The following is a 26,191-nucleotide window of genomic DNA, read 5'->3' as shown; positions in this document are numbered from 1 at the left end:
CACCCAACATTAATACACTAGTCTTATTAGTGTCCTGGACAGAAGATAATAAACAATCATTAACTGAAGGGAAAAGACTGAGTAAATGTACTTCATGAGATGCATGAAAGAAAATTCACAGAAAGATAAACAGATGTACATTCTTTTTTATGACTGCACTCAGGAATGCTATTCAAGCTTAACATATCTGCCAGCTTTACATTTTTAAACTCCTAATATTGTGAAATTAAGAAACACTTACAAACACAGACGTAGCTTCATTCTGCTTCCACAGAGCTTTAGAAGTGTTTTATTAAACAATTTATTGACTTAGACTGATTGCTTGAGTGTTAAAACTACACCTGCATGTGCCAGTGGGATTTGTTCATACATTCAGACCTACAAAGGTTTAATAAGCAGAGTAAGGAGCTAAATGTGGTGTGTAAACAAGTCATGATTCCTGGTGCTTCATATAAAAGAATGAGAAAAGATGGGATGAGAGGAGAGGGGGAAGAACATCCAGAAACAACAGAATACACAGAAACAATAGAATTCAGTTTAAAATCTTGAATGGCTTTTTGACGCGAGTTTTGCTTCTTTCGTGCTTAGGAAAGTGAGAACTATGATCCAAGGTCTTCCTCAAGTTATGGCATTCAGCTATATAATAAGGTATAAACTGATGCTACAGTCTTTTACCTAGTGGTATTTTTAACAGCACCTTTTTTCTCAATTTGAGACCTTTATCCCCCTGTCATAAATGGTCAGAATTGGACAGTAAACTGAAATAGTCTCAGGGCAGGAAGGGAAAGAGATGTTTTACACAAAGTTCGATCTTGTAAATCTCAATTCCACTAGAAAATAAAGCTAGGAAATAAGACTAAGTACTCAGCAGTTTCCCTGTAATAAATATATTGACAAGCTATAAATGCAAAGGAGAAACAGAATGAATTGTGTAATTAACCAAGGAAGCATGATGCCATGAATTCAACTACATAGCAAATACACCCTGCTACGAGCTTCATAGGAAAAATTCTCTCCTTAAGTTCTGTTCATGATTGTGTATTTCAGAGCCTTTCATTGTAAAGAAACTCAGTACTACGTCAAGATTTTTAAAAGGAAAAGTTCTAAGTGTACTGCAAATCGTAAAGCAAGTCATGAATGCTAACGTGCCATCTTATGCTAACTGCAGCACGAAGGACTTGGACACCTTAGCGATTGTTGCAAACAAAGCTACTCAGCTCTGTGAAGGGAATACTTAGATATCAAATAATTATAGATGCTGCAAACTGAGTGAAGGATTAAGCTAACTTTAAAAAATAAAAATTAATCTAAAATCTCTTACAGGAAGGACTAAGAAATATATTACTGGGAATCAGCCTACCGTCATTTTGCCAATGAAACCATTTACAACTGATTTCCTAATTGAATGCAATAGTACAAAGATATAAGTAGACAGCTTACAACTGGTATCTATACACAGTGGTCTAAAGCTCTTCAGTAGATACAGGTGGTACTGTTTCCTTATTTATGCTCTTTCTAGCCATGGATGCAATGGCTAAGCCTCAATCTGGAAAAGATGCAGATGACGCTCATTGGCAAGGTGAAACAACTACAAGAGCTGGCAGGGTGTATGTTAGATCCATCTGCTTAGGCATATATACAAATTATTTGGCAAGGCAAGGATAATATCACAGTAATTTTGGATCAGACCACTTTTAGATTGCCAGGTGGAAGCAGAAAGATTTTGATCATCTGTTGTTTGCAAAGCGGTCGTGACTCCCTCTTCTGAACACACACCTTGCTACAGACATCCACACCTCTAGGTGAGGATACTCACAGTGGTTAGGTTATGAATTAACTATTTCTCTTTAGTCATCTGTCCCAATAGGGTAATAAAAGTGCACCTTATGATGACTGCTGCTTACAAGCCAATTAATTTAACTTGAAAAAATAGTTCATTTAATGCATTTCTGGTTTTGAAAAAAAGATTTAAAATAAATATGAATTTACTTAGACAATTTTTTGTTGTTGTTGTTGTTGTTCAGTATTGCTTTTATACAGCTGTACTTACACTTTGACACCGAAGCAGAACAAGAAAATCCACCCACTGCTCACAAACATCACGAGAAATACTATTTGCTAAATGGCATTGATGTCGGATTATGAAAAGAAGATAAATTGTTATTGATTTTGTTGCTGCACCTCTCCCCCCTACCATTTGGCTGATTTAACTGTCTCTGAAAACTTCCACAGCATTAGTGTCTGAAGTAAAAACACAGATAACAGTTATTTATATCCCATCGTCTTCAGCACTGTATAGCTAGTTGTCTTCTGTGTCAGTCTAGCTACATCTGGCACCTGATTAAACAATAATTGGGCATGGCAGCAGCACTTCTTAGTGACTTCCTTGTCCTTGTTAATAAATCACAATTGTCAATTTACAGCAAATTAGGAGAACTCTGCTCTCCTAAGCCTCATTTTATTTAAATCACAAAGATTTATGATCCTCCAGAGTATAATATACCTTCCATTACCTCCGTAGCTAGTAATCAAGAATATGCCTGTCAAAGTCAAAATGCAATGATTCATCATATTATTTTTTAAAAACCCTGGTTCTTCTCTGATGACTACAAATTTTAATTCTCTATGGATATGAGAGGTTTATTTTGCAATTATATTCATTATGTTGTAAATTCTGATTGTCCTTCTAAACCTCTCCTTACATGAGCTTTTTGGGTTTCAGTGGTCTTTTGGTCTTTTAATCGATGACAAAAGATATGTCAGTAATCTATCACAGAGTTGATTCGCATTGTACATAAGTGAACCTAGTCCAGAGGTGTAAAACTGGATGAGGCACATGCTCTAAAGTTTCCAGGGACACTAGATCAACTGGCTGATGCAGATCACTGTGTGAATGCGTGGGGAGATGGAGAAGAAAATGAGTGACATTGAAAATAGTTGATTTTGCCCAGGGTTGTGCCCCATACATAAAATCCAATCAAAAATATTTGATATAAAAAAAGACATTGAATGTTTTATATTTAGTCTCTAATTCAGCCAATGCTCATGAACAAGAACAATGTTTTGAGTACCCTCCAAACACTAAGGGGCCTATTTCTTTTAAAATACATGCTGCAATGACAACAAAATCTTCCCCCTCAGGCTATCAAAAGCTAGTGACTCTTTATTAACATGAACATTGCAGAGAGAGTTATAAAGACTGGACGTTGGTACAGAAAACACAATTCCTAATAATAAGAAATAGGAAATAAAAGCAAATATAGTAATTGTATTTTAAACTTATTACTCCAGGCAATGGATCTATTCTTAACACTTAAGTAATTGAAGAGTCCGCATGAGAGAGGAAGGACACATCACATGCAAGACCTAATAAAAGCTGCAATGAAGCAGGGCTTACATGATAAGAAAACCTCTCCAAAGCACACATTACATTTCTGAAATAAATAGAGTTAAAGATGCTGGAAGAATCTCTCAGAATAAGCCTTTGCTGGCACATGTCTGTCTGTTAAAGATGCAGGGTTTTGGTGTGGGCCAGTTCTGTACTGTTAAGAGGTTTCTTACTGAAATCTATGCTATATCAACAAAAATGCCTTTGTAATCTGTTTTGCTTGGGGAAGCTGTGTGAAGCTTCCCGTACAGGGCTTGCCCATTCAGAGATACCAGCAATCCTTTCTGGCATAAGCCAAGCCTAATTTGATAGCGGATTGAACTGTGACAGGTAACACAGGGAAGGCAGTTTTGTTTTCTGATGCAAACAAACAAGCACATTAATTTTTCAGACTACTACAGAAATCAAACATGCCCACCATGATAATGAGCAAGAGCACTACATTTATTTCAGAGACTCTCAGAAGTACAAGGAAGGGATCCCCAGGGGGCTGTGGAGGACGGCATCTGCCCTGCACCAGCTGTGTTGGAGCCTGACACCGGCAGCAGCCGAGTGCAGACAACTTTGGTACAACTTTACCAGCAGTGTACGTGCACTTACACAGTGATCTACTCATTCTGTAGCTCATCTATTGTTTCTATTAATAGGAGAGAGTTTACTCTTACGCTATAAAGCAACTTTTCAGCTTAGCCTGCTTACAGCAACTTCTCCTATTCCATCATCCCCAAAGAAGGGGGGAAAAAAAGGCAACCAACCTCCCAGGACAACCTCTGTTCATGTTCTCGGACAACCAAAGAAACCCAAAGGCCATATCCTTAGTACAGTCAGTGCCAAGAAAGCCTCAAGGATAACAGATGACAGACAATCACTAGAAAATCTTAACAATAAGGATTTTCAGCTGTGACCAACTACTTCAACTGATTCAATTATGTGGAAACTGTGGGATGCTGAAAATTAAAAGCTGGTTAAAGAGAACTTGATTAAGCAGAGTTATAGCAACCAGTAATCACCTGAAAGACAGATAAACCACAGAGGAAGAGAAATTATTATTTAGTGTAATAGGACCAGGCAAACATAAGAACAAGAGCCTGAAATTCAGACTAAAAGCCAATAAAAACTTCTCCCGTACCCTGGGAAAAGAATGATTGGAAGCCTTGTCTCTTATGGCTTTTTGCATTAGACCAGAAAAACAGAAGTAAAAAAATAAAAATAAAAATAAAAATGGGAGGAATGATCCACCCTAACAAGAGAGTGAAGATGGTGGCGCCCACGAGTGGGTATGGCTCACTATTCACCTTAACCTTGCTGCTTAGCTCCTCCTGATGCAGCTCTGAACAAACATAGCAAATGCCTGAAGCTGCTCAACATCTGCTTTCTTGCTGCCCTAGCACAAATGGAAATACTTCTTCAGAGTTGGCTTTATTGTTAAGAGCCCTCATTAGGGCATGCCACAATACATTACTATGTTTTTTACAGGGCTTGTGGTGGGTGTATGCATGCCTCACCACCTTCAGCCAGCAACTGTGGCAGTAATCCCTCCTTAAGCCTTTCATTTTTATGCTCTTCTGGATGTAAATCTCCATTTTCTTTAAACCCACCATAATAGAAAGGGCAAAAAGAACGAAACACAAGTCTGACTGATGCACGGTAAGTTTTAAGGAATAAGCACACAGGAAAATACTGTGATTTCTGCTGTTTTCTTTTGCCCTAGGAACATTATATGAAATTATAACCACCCACTGCTGACACTGGTCTTTGCCCTAAAAATCCATACATAAATACAGGTCTACTCATTTTACATGGCCACCCATTGCCTCGCATCCCTAAGGGCTTTCTGCATTATTTTACTAAGAGTGAAAAATGCTTCTTCAACACTCATTAATAAGTATTTTAAGTACAGTTAGAACAAACAAACACAAAGTAAAACACCCCAGATCACATAAACACACACTCCAAGAGAAATTATCACAGTGAGAGTTCAAGGCAAAATCACCTCACACAAGCAGCATTTTGCTGCGCTGATTTCTTCATGTGAAAACTTGGCATTGCGCTCACATTCCGCTGTCTTTCCAACCCTGACACTGGGAAAGGAGAGAGGCCAGGACTGTGTAACATGTGAAGGCAGAGACGTTTGCTCTCCCGTCCCACGTGGATGAGGGCAGGCTGGCTTATGAGTGCCTTCCAATTTTTTGTCCTCCTGCAATTGCAACTCATGGTTTTATTGGTGCAGTGAGTGATGTATTCGGGGACTTAAATGCGTATGTTAACAGATCCAAAGAAACAAAAGCAAGGAGTTGCATTTCCAAACAGGATTAGCCTAACAAACTAGAGCCGACACAGACTCTCCTACAGCTGGCATGCATCAGTAGCCAAACCCTACACTTGGTTAGACTCTTATAACCCCTCCCAAATCAGCATAACAGAAACTGGCCCACTGGAAAACAATTGCATGGCCTCAGCCTCAGAGCTGACCAGAATAGCTGTACATGAGCAAACACTATGATATCTACATTTTAAAACTTGTTCTATGTTAATATTCCTAAAACAACCATTATTCTAGGGCTCCAACAGATTATTCATGTAACACTATAGAATTACATCAACAGGGTAAAATGCAAGTGCAACAAACTTTGTTTGCCCATGCTCCAAGCAAATGCAGGGCCTGGTGCACCCTCATGAGTGAATGATATAGTCAGTGCAGCACCGAGTACATCTAATGGTGTGGGGTCTGTACCGATGTATCCTGCCTGTCAAGCCTGTGCTGAGCAGTCCCAGCTTCTGCTCCACTACATCCATCTGCGGGCACATTAGTTGTACCCGTGTACAACACGTGATAGACACGAATCTCCTATATCCCACAGACACTCCTCTGCTCTGAGATTCTCTGCTTCTAACCCTGCTTTCAGGGACAAAAACCTGGCGCAGGAGGTAGGGGTGAAGAAGAGCCAAATTCCTAGCAGAAGTTTGGAGCCAGCTTCCTCACTGAGTATCCTTCTGGCTTCGCTATAATGCCTCCCACCACAAGAGCCTGGCTGCAAAGCATACCGTCTCTCCAAAGCCCAAGAGCTTTACCCAGGATTTTTCCAATTGTATTTGTTATTCTGGATGACTGGTGAAATTGCTTGAACCCTCAGGATACTGTAGTGCTCCTAGAAAAGTCAGGACACTGGCTGAACTCAATAGGGAAATGAGGAGAACTGGATAAAATTTACAGAGCAACTCCATGACAGACACATCAGCATGTGTTGCCTAAAGTGCGGACCACGTGCATTACTTATTCTACTCATCTTCACTTTCCATTTCAGACAGCTGTTGGTAATACCCGAACCCGGAGATGACAAACTTACCTGCACCCCAACAGCTCAGGCTCCCATTTATCTGAGCAGCCAAAGAGGCTGTGGCAATGCCTGGGCAGGTAATGTATTTCCTATTCCAGGCTGGCAATGCTCTTTCATTTCAGACAGAACACGGAAGTATTTTTAACTCTCTTTCCCCAGTTCTCCAAACAACTGTATTTTGGAGAATGAAAATAATTCTCCTTCGTTTGTTGTTACCTCAGTTTTAAGGAAAAAAGTATGAAACACACAAAAATCAGAAAAAAAGAAGTATTTCCCAAAGGACATTTTCTGAATAGAGTAGTGGCAAAATACAGCATTTGTTTCACTCACTTTAGTTTTTCCTGTAGCTATTCAAGTAAATCCTTTCTCAATGGCTTATCGATTGCAAGTTTGATTGCTCTGTTGAATTCTGACACCCCCAGACTTGATTTTCCAGTATCAATGGGACTACACACACTGTAGGATAAATGAATTAGCACAGTACCGTTCCGTTATCTATTCAGCAGCCACCAGCTGCACACATACACACTCAGAGTGCAGGTGGCCAGCAGTATTCAAACCAGAAGAAAGCTTCATTTCTCTACTTGTAATCATACGACACTATCTAAACCACACATATTATTTAAATAATCTTTCAAAGAATGCTATGGAGAAGAAAAAAAAATTGCAGGATAATTACACCTATGTCTGTGTTTTATATGAAAACACAAGTTTCATAACATTACCAGACATTTCTTGCCAGCGTTGGTGGCACCCTGGAGCTCTTGGTGTCACTGCTTTCCAGCTGCCTTAGGTGGCACTCTCACACCATCTCCCACTGTCTTTGGGGCTTCGTCCCCAAAGAAGAACCCCAAAAGAACTGCTTCCACCATGACTTACCTATAGCAAACACATTCAACACTCATCTTAAGGAAACAGCTACAGCAAGGATAAGCTATCAGCACCTAGCCATCCCCACTCCTAAGTGAGCAAACAATTATTTCTGTCCTCATCAAACACAACCACCTGGCCCACTGGCCTTTCAGCTCAGGTGGCCCATCGGTTTACTCAAATCCATGATAAGCAGCATTACACAGTGCTAAAAGCCCATTAAGTATGCATTCAATAGGAAAAATATTTTTGTGATCACAAAAAAATAAGAGATCGAACCATCTTCAATGCAATAATAAAAAATAAGACTATACACTTTTGCTGTCAGAGTTATTGGCAGAAGTTCCTGATTCCATCAAGCACCAGTCTGGCAACTGGTCACTTAAGCAGCTTTCTGCTAGCTGGCCTACTGTTTTTTTTATGAAGGCTGAGCAATAGCAACCCCAGAGAATGGTCAGTAACTATCTACCCCTTTCCAGGGAACATTATAAAGACTTTATCTCATTTGAATGAGCTTACATTTGGGAAAAAAAAAAAAAAAAGCAGGTTTTTCACATTATTGATACACTCCTCTACACAGGATTTAAAAAAATCTACATCAAACAAGGAAAAACAAATGCTGAGAGGGCAGATTTAGGGCAATTTATCAAGGTCTGGGAAATGGCTTCCAGATGGATAGAGTTGTTTGCTGCTGGCTGGTGAGAAGGAAGCAAGGTATTGTTATTGAATTAGCATGAATCTCTGGTGGAGAACTGCGTGGTAGATAGAGTGCTCCTTTCATATGGTTTGCATTTGGACCTGTCAAATTTCATTTTTACTCAAAAACCTGTGGTAAAAGACGCAGAGTTCTTTTTTTCTTATTAAATTTCCCCCAATTCTCCCCATACTGTTATCCAGTCAGTATTTTTAAACTCTGCTTCAAGTGCTATGCCTGGGTCTGTTTGCTCTTTGCCGTGCTTGGATGACATCTTGGTGCTTAGAAGCACACAAGTGGTTTTGGGTTTTGCATTCGCTGAATGTTACCTAAGAAAGTTTGTGAGAGAGCAGAAAGTCTGGATGCCCTATGAGATATTTAAACTGAGTCAGTTCAAGAGTTTATCAAAACCTTTCTAAGTAAAAAGATGCACACTGAGGTCTAACATATATTCGAAAGTGAGTACTAATCTAACTAGAGGATTATTGTTGATTATTCTTGATTATTCTCCCTTTGTAAACATGTCTTCTAGTAGTATAAATGCATCTGATATATGAATATTGTAAAAAAAGAAAATAAAAGGCAAAAGAAAGATATGCTCAATAACTAACGTATTTCTACTCTGAATATAACCTGGATATCTGTTCCAGCATGCGTGCCTTATAGAGAAAGACGTACAAAGATTTATGTATTTTCCTGCTAGTTCAGAAAGCTTTTACTTTTGAGGTTATCCTAACAGTCACCCAAACCCATATGAAAAATTCAGTCTAGATTATGTTAAATATCAAATTAAAATGACCATTAGTCTATTAACCTGAGGAGATAAATAGACACAGCTTCCCTTGTCATAAAGACAAATCAGTAGTTACCAAGAAGTTAGTTTCAGTAGAATGCATTTTTGACAATGGGGTCTTTTAACATCCTGGAAGTTTCAGGTTGATAAATCAATAGGTAGAAGGACTTTTAATGAGAGGAAATTACCAATGATTTTCAATGATTTTCAATGATTTAAGAGAATTGCTATTATTCCTGTATTATTCCTGAGTAAGGGGGCACAAGGGTGAAACAGCAATGAGCTTTACATCTTCCCTCTTCCAATCTTTCAGGGATCCACCACAATTACTCTCTTACCATCTGGGATGTACCCCAGGTAAATACAGAAGCGAAATGGTGATATCATCTTCTCCAACTAATTCCTAAATCCTATTTGGAATGTAAGACATGGATATTTGTGCTTACGTTCCATATGTATGTCTGGCTATGACTTTTTTTTTGTCTATAGCTCTCATTACTCTGTTTTATGAGCATCTGCTTTAACTGACCAAGACTCTGTAAGAAATATCCAATGAGGCAAATAAAATCACAGTTTACAAGATGCAACCTACTTCTTCTTCGGTCCTAACATCCTCTCCACCAGCCTGTGAACAGATCATATGCCTCATTTATTACTTATATTTTGATCCCTCAGCTACTGACTACTGAGCTAGGTTTCCAGTTATATCAACTCTGAAAAAAAGTCTTGGTAGCCTTAAGCTCTAATGATGCAATATTTACCAAGGGATTTACACATCACTAATGAAGAAATTACATTACTCAATGACACAATTTTCCAATTTTCCAATCTGTTATCTAGAAACTGCTATTTCATGCTCACAACACTTAGCATCTACAGAATTTCATTTTCAGATCACTCTACAGACAGTACTCAGAAGTCAGAGACAGCTGAGCTAGTGGTTATCAATTATCACCTTTTTGCTAATCAGTCTATGTGAGATGGATGAAAGCTAGCAGGTAGCACATTCTGTGACAGTAGAAGAGACAGGTACTTAATTCTCATCTGAACTGCCTTTCCTTTGGCATGGCAGCCTATGAAATTGTTATCTTGATGTTGGCAGAAGAAAAGAAATGAAAACGAAGATAAAATCAACTCGCCATTTCATATAGATGTCTATGTCTATATCACAGAATCAGAGAATGCGTAAGGTTGGATGCAACCTCTGGAAATCACCTAGTCCAGCCCCCCTCCTCAAAGCAGGGTCAACGAGAGCATATTGCTCAGGACGCATCTGTATAGTCATGGCACAGAGGGAAAGAAATACCTTTCCTATTACACAGGATAAAATTTTGCAATAGAGCACAGTTGAAAGGTCACATACAATCTGCTTGAGGAAGTGATCTGTTGAGCTCAGCTGCCTGTAAAATTGACTTCTCATGGTACAACAATTAAGAAAACAGAAGGGATGGAGAATACTTTATTGTTTTTCATGTAGTTCATTTGTAGGCATACCTTGAAGCCAAAAGGGCAAGTGCATTGATAAAACTCCACTGGATCATTGTTGCATGTCCCATTGTTCTTACACGGATTGGAAAGGCAGGGGTTACACTTGGACACAACACTGATATCTACTGGCTCTGGAAAGGCAAAACAGTGTATTAATAGAGAACTGCATTATGAAATTAATACTTCCTGTACTCTCATATACATTTTTTTCTTAATGCAGTATTTACCCTGTGTTGGCAAAAATGCACATGCTGTTGGTGCAACTTTACACAACACTGAGGGATTCCCAGGGATTATGGAGATTTTAAGTACTTAAATCAAGTGCTGGGCAAGTCTCAGTGATGCTTATATTCTGCTGCACATGCGAACATCAGCTCTGAAAAAAGTATGTTGGGATCTCCAGAGAATGGGCTTATATATAGATATACTTATATATGGCTTATAGCAATTTGTCCTTCTCTCAGTGCTGGAAATTCTGCAACAGCAACCCCGTGGGAACTATAACATGACATTTCTATGGCTGGTAACAAGAATGAAAGTGCAGATGCAACACCAGAAATGAAAAACATGCGTAAGAAAGATTTAGTTAGAGGCTTATGGGAATGTTTAGGTGCAAAGTGTTCTACCATCCTTAGTTTTTACCAGAGTTTAAAACTTATTTTCCTCCTGTTCTGCCCAGACGAAAGACCATCAACATTCAGATATCTTGGCAAAATGTAACAAAGATAAACATGCAAATATGTAAATATATGCAGGTAAATATGCACATCTGTATTTAAAGAGCATTTAATAAATGACATTATTGAACATGACCCATACAGAAAAGTAGTGAAATTTGTGGGTAAGTAAGAAACAGAACAAAACCAAAATCAATACCAAGTATATTTCATGTATTGAATCAATCAGTATTTAACTATTGAGACATTATAGAAAGCTAATTAAGACAACTCTATTGACAATTAAGAAAATGGTGATTGTGAAGTGGCCAAATTTCAAATATTAATGCATTGACAGCTTTTACATGTAAAAATTAAAGCATAACACTTCAAAAAGTCCTAAATTATATCAAGCAGTAATGAATCTAAAATATTTTTATCTCATTTTTAAGGTAATGCATTTTAAAATATCTTAAAATTGATACTGTGATGATCAGAAGTGGGAACTGACCTTTTGTTACTGAATGATACATGATAAACAAGAATAAATTGTGATACATCCTGAAAGTGAAGAATAGCTCATACTAGAGAGCAGGTGGAGCTGTAGAGTGTTACAAAAACTAGAGATGAAAGATCCCTTGTAGTCAAGAATTTACTCTGGAGCGTCCTCTATGAGATATAAACCCTCATTATTAACTTTGAATACTTGCACAGCACCAGCAGGGGATAAAGAACATCACGGAAACAGGTACCAAGGAATCTGAGCTGAAAAGTGCTTACAATATAAAGGCTTTATCCTGATCCTGTACTGATGGTAGTGTTAACATGGCTGACAAGTGCAGCACAGTTGATTGCAGAATGAGACACACAATAATGATGAAAAATACACAAGAAGTAACAAATCCAAAAAATTAAATGAAAGACTGTTGTTTCCTCTCCTACCTTTGGGTTTTCTGTCTGTCTAAATACCAGACAGGTTTTTAACTTAGAGTTAGGATGGCAAGAGGAAATAACATTTGAATTTCTGGCACTGGCAGGGGTGGAGTGCAACACATCTGAGCTGCTTTCGCTTGCTCCTCTCAGAACAGGCAAAGGTGGCTGCTTGGCAAGCTCACAAGACATACAGCAGTGCTGCTCTTCTATTTGATTTTGAGGTCACAAAACCAAAATTAATTATTTATTTTATAATATACAAACACATTTTCCATTTATTCCTATGGCACAGATCAAAGCTAATCAATGTAGGAGCTAATAAGAACAGCGTTAGTTCCTAGCACTTAAGTAGTTCATTAGTTGGCCCATGGGGATTTGATTTATAAATCCATACAGCAAAATGCCCTCAGTCCAGCACATTCCTTTCCTCTACTGCATAACTAGGAGGGCAATTTAATAAAAAGCAGATCTGAGTTTGCATGACTTGCACATTACATACTTTTATTTTCTTGGCTCCGCTGAGACGTAACCTTCTGCTCAGACACACACTAAAAACATAATTTTAACAAGAGTAAGTTAAACTACTATTTTTTTTTTTTAATTGTAAAAGTTCCGGGAGGCCACAGAGGATATCTGCACAACCTTTATACAAGCATCCCAAGGTCCTGAGCTCAGCGTGAGCTGACATCTGTAGCAATGATCCAGGCTTTTTTGGGGCAGGGGGCACTTCAGCACACCCTGAGCTCTGTGCGAGCAATACTGGAGAAAGGGTTGAACCTACACAAGCAGAAGTAGTGACATATCCCTGGTCACTGTGTCATCCCACAGACAGTGTCGTTCTGCTGCCACAGGCTCATGGCACAGCCACAACGCTCCCTGCCACAGGCCACGCAGGTGGCTCCATCCCAAAGGTAAACCTGCGCTTGGCATGGTAAAAAATTCTGTCACTTTGCCATTAAAGAGTATCACTGATGTCCTGGTGAAACAGCACAATGCACTGGATTTTAAATGTGCACATGGGAATTGGGTTCAGTTACTATTAGATTACCGGATCATGCACTGTTTTTCAATATATATACGTTGTGATGAGAAAGGGTGAATTTTACTAGGGTCTGGAGCTTCTTGGAGTGTACTGATGCTTGTTCAGACCATCAACAACTTCTGCTTGCCCAAAGACTTTGAATCAATGCTTTTCTCCTTTTCCATTCAGATAAAGACAGCCACAGGGACAGCTAGGACAACAGAAAGCCCACCAGCTTCCTAGTGGACCTAACTGATACCTACATAAAAACATACACTTTTTTTCAATAGTCAGAATCACAGGCTTACTTAACTCTTGACTGAGAGATGCTTGTTTAGTTTTGAAAGTGAGCTTAGTTATTGATACAAAACAGCTTCAAAACAAAAAGTCATCTGGCTTCTCCTCATGGATTAATTTTCAGACCCTGTTTAATACATAAGAATGATCACTTTCCTTATTTCACTTACTGTGAACAAATGAATTCTTCAGTATTTTTAGTATTTAGGGAATATTAGCACTTCACATTTGAGACTACTATAACATCTGTAGTTCTGATAACTATAGTCAAAGTTCTGATAGTTTTGAGACTGACATTTCAAAGCCATTAAATTATAAGGTTACAGTTATTAAAAATATATTTGAAAGGCCATAAAATTCACCTCAGGCTTGGAAACTTGTGCTCTAAACCTACCTCAACACCATCATTTGTTTGTTCAGCAGTTTAATCTCAGCCTCTGTAAAATCATGCTGCCAAGCAGTATTGTAAGTGTTCATGGCACTGAGAGAGACATAAAAACAGACTTTCTGCCCTCATTTTCAAAACAGACTACTGATCCATCTTTTCTACTATAAATATAGCTCTATCTCCAGCTGAAGGGAGGCCTCATGGCGGCCTGCAGCTCCCTCACGAGGGGAGCAGAGGGGCAGGCGCTGAGCTCTGCTCTCTGGGGACAGCGACAGGACCCGAGGGAACGGCATGGAGCTGGGACAGGGGAGGGTCAGGCTGGGTGCTAGGGAAAGGTTCTGCACCCAGAGGTGGTCGGGCCCTGAGACAGGCTCCTCAGGGCAGTTGTCATGGCCCGGGCCTGTCGGAGCTCATGAAGCATTGGGACAATGCTCTCACACAGTCTGATTTTTGGGTGGTCCTTTGTGAAGCCAGGAATTGGACTTGATGATCCTTGTGGGTCCCTTCCAACTCGGGATATTCTCTGATTCTATGATCTGCATATACTTACTGGCAATCTGAGCAAACCTCCAAAACTCCTTTTCCAATAAGAATATATGGGTATAACCTAAGCTACATTCAACAACATACTACTTACTTTATCCACAAGAAGATGTGCTCTGTATCTTTTGTCTGACTGCTCTCTAGTGTAGCATATTCCTGTCCATGACTGTACCTAATTGTTAACAGCTGCACCTCAATCCTTTCCTGAATGCAGACTATATTCAGACATGAAAGATGTTCCTTAACACATAGTTTCTGATACAGAGTTGATGAGGGCATGAAGTTGTTTGTGGATCTTCAAATAAAAATGTAATGTTGGTAAATATCTGTTTTCCACAAGAATTCTCAGTTTATTGGTTTTCAAGAATACGTAAAAAATAACTAGATAACTATATTTTAAAATAACTCTTATTTTACCAAAGTTATCTGGGGTGGGTAGAAGGCCAAAAACAATTTATTTGCTCAACTAAATTATAACAACATCCTATATGCTAACTTGCTATTACATAATCTGGCGCAAACTTAATGAATTCTAATTCTTCTGAGGTCTGCTGTTTCTCATTCCAGTGGTAGAGGTAACTGCACTTTGTGGTAGAACACTTGAAAATGCAACTTGAATACAATCTGATGTTCAGAAAATGAAAGCCAAATCCAACTCCTCCTATTCTCACTTTAAACCAGCTTGCAAGAGTATAGAAAGAAAATGGTGCAGATGAAGAAAAGCAATAGGAAAGAACAGTCTCCAAGCTTGCTCCTACCTTTGCACTGGAAGTGGTGAGTCGGCGTTGTGAGCAGCAGCCTGTCCACCATGGTGTCGGGCCCACTGCAGCGCGCTATTCCCGGCTCTTTGTACCCTGCTTTCACCCACTCAGAAAGCCAGCGGAGGTTGCAATCACAGTGCAAAGGGTTGGTACCTAGAGCCCTAGTAGTATATAAAAAAATTAACAGCAGTTATTTTGGCTTGCAAGCAACGATAACATCCCTGAATCTCATTAAGGCACATTTTACTTTCATATAGGAAAGCTTTATTTCAAAATGTGGGAAAAAAAAATCTTCTGAATATTCAGAAAGTCTTCTAGAATTATCTCCTCCAGTATTCCTGCTCCTTTTCTTCCCATCATTAGTTACAGAGGTTGCATAAATACCTAACAACCAAACATTTGTGCTTCAGGAATGTCAACAGACATACATTGCTTTCATTAAACAAAATAAACCAACCTGGAAAATTCAAGTCTTTGGCCATGGTGAGCATATTCTAACAGTGAATTGTGTTATTTAGTTTGGATCTAATGACTCACGTTAATGTTGCCTCACTGGATGAATCATGCACTAAAAGGATACCCCTATTTTCAAAACTGCAACCTGGTATAAAGTTTGTTTACAGCTTTGAAAACACATTTGAAGGTTAACCCATCCCTTGAATGAGGTCACATGGTTGAAGTAGATGCATTCAAATAGTGTAATTATAATTCACCTAACTTTTTCATTATTAATGCAGATCTATCTGTGGAAAAAAAAAAACACACAAAAACCAAAAAACTTTTTACCCTAAATTCAGGTGCCGTCTTGACTCTTTCTTTTTCCTCATTAAAAAGTGTGTTTTTAGGCAATGATTCAAATATAGACAAAGCTCAGACTTCAGAAAAGTAAGTCTATAAACAATTAACTTTTGGAAGTGTAAAGGAATGCATGCTGGATATCTGTATTTATTTTGCTGAACGTAAATGTAAGGCTATAGCTGTGCAACACCTCAACCGCAATGGGAAGAAAATTAACCAAATAGTTACAAATAGGGAAGAGATCACTACATATGTTGAAAACTATTTTTCAGATGATATTTTAAACTCAATCTTCTTTCAAATAAAAATATCAGACAGGATATTACAACAGAAATCTAAGTAAATTTGTTGATACATTTCTATCGGAGTGACTAATGAACCCACTGTGCCCTAGACAGATTCATAATGAGGGTTCATAGGTTCAAATCCCGTCTAGAGCTCATTCATCAAAATTATATGTGTACTGCAGCACAGCATTAAAAAATATCCATCCACTCCTTCTGTAAATCCATTGCTTACAATAGAAAAAAAACTATTCAGTTGACTTTTTAACCCTGTAACTGTGATCAACCGGCTCACTTGTCCAAGGTCAAACAAAATGCAGCAGTGAAATTTGGACCCAGAAATTAACTTTAGCATTGAGGAACTGCAATATATAAAATGGGAGTGGGAGGACAACGGAAGGCCAGTTACCCATGCTAATTAATCTTCATAAAGTCCATTGGAAATGAAGTTGCCCCATAGTCACTAGAAATGATTACCGATTACCGATGACACTGTTGTATAACTACAGAAATTATAACACATATCTCTGTATCTTTCTGTGGTTTTTTTTTGTTTCCCCTTCTTTCCCCCCCCCCCCCCCATTTCCCCATTTCTAGGAACTACTGTGAATTCTTGTATTTTCATTCATGTGCTCTAACATTCTATTTCTTTGTCCATTATAGCAAACAATTTCAAGAAGGTACAAATATCTTCTGCTATAATGAAGTACCACCAGCAGCACTTCCAAAACATGTTGCAGATATTTCTGTTAAGCCTTTTTTTTTTTTTTTAAATTAATATATTTTTTAGGTAACTCTTAGAATAAGGACAATTAAACTGACCAGCTACAGTCGGACAATATATTTACAATGTAAAGGAAATTCAGTGAGTATCTTCTCCTAAGCTTTAAACAATGCTGGAAAAAGTGATTAAAGTATATAGACGTCAGTTTTGTTCCTCCAAATGCAAGCCATTTTAAATCTGTTATAAAAGACTTGACTAAAAACAGTAGTTTTGTCTATACTAGAAACATATTTCTTTGCAATTCTGGTAGTTCATTTGACCCCTGTAAATTGTACTGAAGCAGAAGGCTGATCATACTGCTCAGCACCTTGGTAGTCAGCTTCCTCCAGCCCTAACATCTATCCTACCCAAAGCCATGCAGAGCTTGCAAATTCAACACAAAGTTTTGTTCCCCCTGAGTTATGAGTTTGATGAGTAGCAACCTCTTGTACCATTTTCAAATTTACTTAAAGCACATGCTTTCTTATCAAAGATCTATGTATTAGGGCAACACAAAATGAATTTATTTTCAATTACGTATGACTGTGTTTGAATCAGCCCAGTTTTTTCTGGCTTGTGAAGAGCTTAAAAACCAGCAAGATCATTGTGTTTGCTAAAACCTTCAGATGATCACGCTGCATCCCCTTTAAGAAACTGGAGACCACAACTGTACTGTAAAATTCAATTGTTCAGCATTGCAAATTACACCCCAGACAGGTCTTATTTATTTTATGGATCCTATTTATTACTGTTCATTTGAGCTTTGTATATTTTACATTTCTGGCAGCACATACATCTAAACAGATAGACTGCGGTGACTGTATTGGGCCAAAGGGGTTTTTATCACTCCCTAAGGTGAACAGTTTACCCAGGAAAATTGTGTCTGCACTTCATTTAAAGTGAACCCTGAGGAAAATCCAAACAAATGGGGCATGATATGTTTATCTCTTGTGTTCTAAAAATACCCTCAGAAGCCAAATTCCCAGTATGGAAGGTGCACTTCCAAAAGGAGATACAGGACTTCAGCTCTGTCAGAGTTTCACTCCAAAACAAAACAAAAAATGAGTTTACTATGCTGGCAACATGATGATGAAGTATATTCTGTGCAAGACAAATATTTTCTTTGACTTAGATATGAAAGTGTAAGCTTAAAACTGAGAGAAGGTTATTTCTCAGTTGAAGTTAAAATATCCTATGTTGTTCATATATGATTTGTGTGTACCAATCTGAGATATCTGTATTCTTCACTGTCTACAAAAAAATGAGGCAGAAAGGTGTTGCACAGAAATCATAGTCCAAGGACATATTTGCTATCCAGAAAACATTTACATTTTGCATATTTTCCAGATAACAGTGCTTTTGTGTTCAGATACGTGTTCCAGAGAGCATGTTTAAGGTTGCAAAGACAGAAACAGAGATATAAAAGCTATGTTAAATGTGCATATGCACACACATCCATTTTTATGTCTTGATGTGTGTATATACCATCGTCAACTCATATGCATGAGGGCAGCATTACAGCAGGAAATCTCCATATAAACTTGTGAAACTAATCATATCACAAAACAACCAAGACATACACAACCTTTTGATTACTTAAGGACAGTAACCAAGAAACACGGCATGCAAAATTACTTTTCCTTTACATCTATTGTCTTATAATGTGCAATATCACACATTATTTCAGTGAACAAGGATTTTCTGTTCGCTGTTTTGGCACTAACAGACTTTGTTTTATAAGAATTGCAGCTATTTGTCTTTACAGTTCTTTCACTAACTGCATTGCATTTTAAAAATATCCTGGATCCCCACCAATACGACAGTCATTTCTTGAAATACCTGAAACTTTTAGTAACTTTTTAAAAATTATGAAGAATTAATACTGCAGTATAACCAATTTTGCTATGATTAAAAATACATAGTCTGAAGCAGCGATTCATCAAGTTCATATACTGACAACATTTCTGTATGAAAAACATATGACACTTATTAAACACAGAATTCACATTTGCTTAATATTTGTTCTTTGTGGGAGGTTTCCTGTCTCCCTCTCACACCATAACACACTCTGCATTTCACATAGAAAATGCTGAAAGAAAGCATTAAACACAAAATGCTCAGAAGAGGAAACCATCACATTTGCTCATTTGGTTTTCCTTAAGAAAATATTTTGGTAACTAATAACAACAGGTTCTAGTATTTATTTTATTTCCTTTGAACTGTGAATATCCACAGCAGAATACGGAAAGTAAGCAGGAAAAACAGAAGAGATATACAATCTTAAATTTGCAATAATCTGTACTGTTTTATAAATCTGAGACTGATGAACCAGACAGAAGTACTTACAGATGGGACAGGGATACCAGGTCGTTGAATGAACCTTCGGGAACACTGGAAATATCATTTCCATGGAGCGTCCTAGAAGAGGGGGGAAGTAGGAATGTATCAAACCATGGTATTGCCAGCTGCTCAAAAGTGAGGGAATTAGTGCTGAAGAATGATATTTAATTTTCCTTCTTTGTGAGTTTCTACAAGCTTCACAACTCACAAGCTTCCATGCTACTTCTAGATGTTGACATTTAAAATAATGATACAATCAGAATTGTTGGTGACTAATGTTTTAAATTAAAAAGGTGACATACTATTTATGCTATTAAAAGTGTATTGATGACAAGCAGACCCTCACATACAGACCTGTAATTCTTTTACAGAATCCCATTAGCTGAAAACACAAAGAAAACAGAAGAGGGAAAATAAGAAATGTGAGAGTTAAATTAAATATTGACTTCAGAGAGACCCTAGGAGAGAGCAAGGGTCCATGAAGGCAAATATATCTGCACTTTCACATTCTAGTTTTCCATTCTTACAGTAGGAAATAACTCTTTGTGTGGTATTTTAAAAATCTGTTTGACGAATAAATTTCTGTTACCAGTGAAAATACTTGTTTTAGGGTATTGTTAATCCTGAACAACATACAGCAGCAAATGAGTGTGACGTCCTGCAGGAGGGGACATGATGTTGGAGGTGTCAACTACATAAAAACTATCTAGAAATTGCACCAGAGAAGATATACAATCATATAAAATGTTATTTTTCATATAAATAAAATAAACTATTCATCTGCTGCATCCTCTGCCTCATTAGGTAACTATCTGGCAAAATATGGCATAGAGAAAAATATTTATGTAACTTTTCTAGCTTCTGTGTCACTGCCTGCCAGCTTAATACTTCACACAGTAACAGATAGAAAGGACTCTTAAGAGTCAATTCCATTGGACCCCACTAACCCTTTCTCAAACACAAGTTTATAGAGAAGTTGTAAAGGAAAAGGATATAATTCGATGTTATTTTGTTTTGCACTTCTCCCCTGAGCTGCTTCAGTTATAGCAAAATCCTGTAGTGTTTATGTCCACTTTCCCAGGTCCATCAAGTACTGTAAGGGCTCTAGATGGGGCAGAGGAGGGTGCAAAACAGAAGCCCACTGTGTATCAGGTTTGTAGCAGCAATTTCCCTCAAGTCATTTATTTTCTAATTCACCTGGTGATTTATGAAACAAAGCAATCGCATCTTCTTTTTGAGCTTTGTGACCGTAAAGGTGCTTGAAATGCTGAAAAAGTCAAATATCTGGGTGGATGGAAATATAAAACAGCCCCAAATGAAAATAAAAGCATCTCTTTTTCCATCCTTTCTCCACCCTAACACCACTCTCAGCCTCACCAGGATCTCTGTGATGCCTTATACCTCCTATGAATTTAACCTTTACACAGTGCCTTACACCAACAAACACACAACGAGGACAGCCGAGGTCCCCAAGGGAAGATGCCCCTTATCCTGTATCCTGGAAGCCTGAGATCTGCTGTGGGGCTGTGAGATATGTGAGCGTAAGCAATGTTATACCATGATCGCGTTTCCCAGTGTCTCATGGCAGGTACAGTTTCTATCTTACTATAAAGCAAAATTCTTCTACAGAGTATGAAACACCAAAAACTACAGCAGAACTGTCCTGATGGGATTGTTCTTAGAGTTCTTGTCACTGTAAACCAAAAACTTCCCTTTGTATCGTCCAGACTCTGATATTTTCTTTTAAGCATACCTAAGTTTGGGCTATTAACATTTGTCACGTATAAGTAAGGATGGGATTTCCAAGTGATTAATCCGAACAGGAACAGGAAGGATGTGAAGTCCCACACGGTAACTCCAGATAAAGCACACTGATTCTATGCGGAATGACCAACTGACAGGGCCATACCAAAACAGCTCTAACATAAGGAATACTTATATTGGTGACAGGATGCAAGATCATGCCTGATCAAGAAATTTATCTGCAAAATATTCCCTCCTTTAATTAAGTGAACATATTTAAATGAACAGAAACTCAGAATGAGCCTATGAGCTGGTATTTTAAACTACTTAAAGATGTATGAGATGATCTCTCTTTCAACAGGAAGCAGAACTTGTATTTATCATCATATCAGTTCTCTATTTTGTGAAGGTGTGCAATTGCTTTCCTAAAGAAAATGTCTTGGAAACTTTTTCCAAGAGAAACTGAAGAATAACAAAGTCATTCACCTCTAAGAAGGTAAGAAACACCAAAAAAATAAACACACATTTAATTAATGGCTTCACTACATATCTCAAGCACTGAGATATATTTCATGGATGCAAGTGACTGCATTTTAATGAAAAGATTATGTTAGCAATACCTCCATCCGTGCAACTAAAATTAAATGATAAATGCTAAAACAGAAGAATTACAGTATAAAACAGCAATAGAAGAATTCAGCAGTGCAATGAAATCTTTTTCCTCTTGGAACAACAATAAGAACACATTTTTATAACAAAAAACTTTGAGAGCAAGTGCTCGGTTTAAATCTTGAGCATTCAGACAGATAATGCCTATGCATGCTTTTTTTCTCCCTCAAAAGCACAACTTCTGGGTATCTCCTTGTCCAAATATTAGTAAACAGCAAGAGGCTGAATTTAAGGTGATGGGGATCTCTGCTTTGAGCCCATAATAGAACATTCGAATTCCTCAAGCAAAAACTTTCTTCCTCATGTAATCTTACTTTTACTTTGTCTTCACATAAAGACACAAACTAAACCTAAATGTTCCCAAGTCCTGCCTCCTAACCTGTTGTCTCCTAACATTAGGTAACTATGAACACAAAGTGGGTGCTTTTCCAGTAAAGAGCAATCTTCTCTGTAAAGACAGAAACACGGCTAAAAGCTTGGCTGAGCGTGCAGGATAACTACATGGAGTCATTCTGTGATGCAAACAAAAAGAAAAGAAACTAAGGCAACTAATATTTCTCTTAGGTCAATTCAGTGCACATATAACAATGAAAATATATTGCAAAAAGTGGTTCCAAGGTGGTGCCTGTAGAGTATATGCAGCAGTTTTATTATCACACATATTACTCTGTTTGTGTGAGCTCTAAATCACCACTGCACTTCTCTACATAAATGTGAGCTCCTGAACTGCAGTTAAACATCCACTGGTTTTCAGTATAACTAGAATATCCCATGCTAGAAGAATATTCTGTAGCTCATTTAGCAGTTTTTCCATGAATATAACATGGAAAATTGTTTAATGATCTGAGAAAATATTTTTATTTCTGGACTTTCCCTCCTAATTAAATCAGGATGAAATGTCATAAGTTACAACACTGTCACACAATAAAAATAATCTTTAAAATAATCAGTTCAGGTCAACCGGAGAATTCTAACATTTTTAATTACTTTGTCTCAATCTCTGAGCTTTTTAAAACTATATTTAGCTTCTAAAAACACCAGCTTTGAATACGAAAATCATAATATTTCATTGTAATGTTTTTGGTGGAAAAAACTACTGATACAGACTTTTGCTTGTTGAAAAAAAATCTTATGATTTTATGTTGAAATTGCTCCAAAGCACACTTCGGCTACCATTATGGATAAGCCATGCAAAGATTAAAGGCCTGATTATGTAAACATTGATATATATTCAGACTTAAACATTTTGACTCAGCCCTTTTCTCAGTTGGGCTTGTGCTGAAGTACAAAAAAAGCGTAAGAGACAGAGGACAGAACCAGATATCTGTCAGAGATCAATTTCATCATACATCTATGATTATTCTGATTTTAAAATGCATATTTATTTTATTTACTGCACAGAGACAAAAAGAAAAGAAAACAGATTTTGGGAGACATGGAAGTCTGTATGAGAAGAGTCTGTTACTTTCAAAGGCAAGTACTGCCAAAGGAAATGAGATAGCTATATTCTTTTACTAAAAAAAAAAATAAAGTGGAAATTGTTTTGCTGATGCTTTCTCTTTTAAATTCTCCTGAGAATATGGAAAATACATAACTGACAATAACAGATTGCATGCTGTCACTCGGAAGCCCATTTTTCCCCTGGAGAATTGATTTTTAATAACAACGTAGATGACATGTGGCAAAAGTTGTAGCTGATACCAGAGTTTTGTGGGCCATAATAAATCAAATCAATCTGGAGGTTTCCAAATGCACAGAGCAGAGAAAGAGATTCCCATTCAGGCTTCATTTCACTCATGCTGCTCTGCACAAGACAGGGAACGCTTCTCCCTTGAAGAAGGAAGATATTTTCCAATTTGATTAACAGATCATTTAATAAAGCCAAAAGATTACAGCTGATACTCAAAATACTGCCCTTTGTTTCTGTACATATGTGGTTCTGCAAGAATAGGAGTGAAAAGAAAAATTGTAGCTATTGGAAAGAGTGAGACAGGGTACATCTACCCTATAATTCAGGGTAGAGAGTCCCAAACTAGCTTTAATCAAGCTATCTTGCATATCAGAAGCAGGCCAGAAGACAGCTCCACATGGAATAATTTATTTGGCTATGAAACCGAATATATTCATCTGTGGCTGAATTTCAGGACTCATGTAACAGCTCAAATGTGACCATCCTAGTGCACTACAAATCAGAATCCCAAGCCAAACTTCAAAAAACAAATCCAAATCACGTATCTTCCTTGTTTTTAATAATGAAAACTGGGGATCTAAATCTGTCTTGTAAGTTAGGAGGTTGAAATGTAGATTATCTGTTTTACCACCTATACTGCAGTGTAACAGCTCTGCCGAATAGCATTGCCCTATAGCTTCCACTGTTGCCCATGTTGACAACTGGATTCCACACTTTGGTAGTCAGTACACAGTAACCACTGCTCTTTATATTCACAGAAACTTTTGAATGAAAATGACACCTAACTTCTTAAAAAATAGCAAAAATGAATTTGAAGTTTCAAAGCACTCAAGACATATTACTCAACTCCTCTGTTCTGGCCATGTGCACCAAACTAAATAATCTCATCACAGATGAGCTATTTAATTTATTTGCTTTCAGGTCACGGTACAAGTAATGATTGTCCAAACAACTGCTCATGGGGTCACACATCCACACAAAGAACCAAGCAAAGTGAACTCAAGGTCAGCTTCTGATGGTCAGATGGAGAATGCAGTAAAAATGAGACTGAAGCAGGAGTCATTCTAGCAGATGTCTAAGAAAAGCATGTGGAGAGGGGAGGCTGCTTGCTTCTGAGCGCACCCACACTGCGAGGAGAAATTTCCTTCACAGCAAAAGGAAATTTAAGATGGGCACTTCAGCATCACTGCTGCCCAGCCAGCCACTGGCTTGACTTACTCATTGGTTTAGTGGGGGGACTTCTAACTTACCCTGTTCAGACTGCATTCTCTTATGTAAAAACTTGCCTATAGAAATCTAAGCAAACTGAAAATATCCTAAAGTTCAAGTTTTCAGTAAAGACATGCTCTTGCTGAAGCATCCAATGGAAACTTACACTCTAAAACATGAACAGTTTTCACAGGCAAAAAGTCCTTTCCTGTGGGATACCCAAACATTTTTCAAGGAGGAGAGACTCTTGGAGGCCTGTGTTCATGGTAGTTCTTGTCCCTGAACTATCAAAGAAAAAGTCATTCATCCTGCAAATATATAATTGCTTCTTTTCAAAGTTTAGTGTTCACCTGCTTTAGTCATTACTGGACATATTGCACCTAAGTACAAGTACATTGAAGCAAATTGTGTGAAAATATTTATGACTACTGAATCAAGCGAAAGCCATCTGCTCATTAAAAACCTCCCTGCCATCAACAGCATTCTAATAAGCTGCAACTCAGTTGCATTGAAAAAGTGGTACTTACAGCACTCGAAGAGACCTGAGCCCATTGAACGCGTGGACTGGAATGCACCGAAGTCTATTGTAACTCAAGATGCTGGGAGAATATGAGAACACAGTTACAACACTATTTTCTTTGATCATTTCACTACTAATTCAACCATGAAGAAGCACTGAAAGCCATACGCTTAAGTAACAAGATATATACTAACTGTTTAACACCTAAGATGGTGTCTGAAAAGCAATTAAAACTCACCAAAACTTTGGACTACTTACAGTGTTGATAATTGAGTCATGTTGCTGAAGGTATAATTGGCCAACACACTTATGCTGTTGTTGCTCAAATCACTGAAGAAATACACAAATAAAACATCATTTATATGTATGACTTCAAAAAAAAAGTCTTTTTTAAAGGTTTCGTAATGTCTGCACAGTAAAATGATTGAGTCTATTCAAAAGTCAAATATTATCAGTTGATATAATGTTTTCTAACCAACTCTAAAAAAGCTCTAACAGCAAACCACATGAGGTTATTTTCTCAAAAATAAGCCTTGGACTTTTCAGCAAGGCAAATTTCCAGCACATAGCATTTCAAAAAAATGAGTGAATACAAGCAAAAATTCCAGAGGAGAAAGGTAAATTAATAGATGGGTGTAAGTATGGGTGAATATTTGCTGTACCAGCTTGCTTTCCAATTTGTTACAGGTATGCCATTTCTGTATGCTCTTCACATTAACTGGAACTATAAAAAGAATGGTCACTGGTATAAATTGAATAAATAAAAGACAGGAAAGGCATTTATTTACTTTGGTTCATCTAGAAATAAAAGATATTTCTTTTTTTTTTTTATTTCAAAAGAGTCTTTTAGGCTGAAACAGAACTTTTTACTTTGTTGTTGCTCTCCCTTGAAAAATAAAATTAGAGATTTTTCCAAAAAACCATTGCTTTAAAATTGAGGATTCCAGTTTTACCTCACATATATATATATATATATATATATTTTTTTACCTGTTGTTGTTCTGC

At 37.7% G+C, this 26,191-nt stretch overlaps 1 protein-coding gene across 12 annotated transcripts in view; it reads right to left on the bottom strand.

The window, feature by feature from the left end:
• The window catches only part of SLIT3 (slit guidance ligand 3), a 512,565-nt gene that overhangs the window by 66,524 nt on the left and 419,850 nt on the right, over positions 1-26,191 (bottom strand). For all 12 annotated transcript variants that reach the window (XM_080555212.1, XM_080555205.1, XM_080555208.1 and 9 more), the window contains 5 exons: positions 25,445-25,516; positions 25,194-25,265; positions 19,362-19,433; positions 15,168-15,331; positions 10,578-10,702 (listed from right to left, as the gene is read on the bottom strand). In XM_080555212.1, the coding sequence (XP_080411338.1) occupies positions 10,578-10,702; positions 15,168-15,331; positions 19,362-19,433; positions 25,194-25,265; positions 25,445-25,516 (505 nt within the window). The remainder of the gene's footprint in view (positions 1-10,577; positions 10,703-15,167; positions 15,332-19,361; positions 19,434-25,193; positions 25,266-25,444; positions 25,517-26,191) is intronic.

The sequence above is a fragment of the Anser brachyrhynchus genome (assembly GCF_964034855.1).
Source record: "Anser brachyrhynchus genome assembly, chromosome: 14".
NCBI lineage: Eukaryota > Metazoa > Chordata > Aves > Anseriformes > Anatidae > Anser > Anser brachyrhynchus.
The sequence above is the reverse complement of the archived record's forward strand: the minus strand, read 5'-3'. Positions and strand labels throughout refer to the sequence as shown.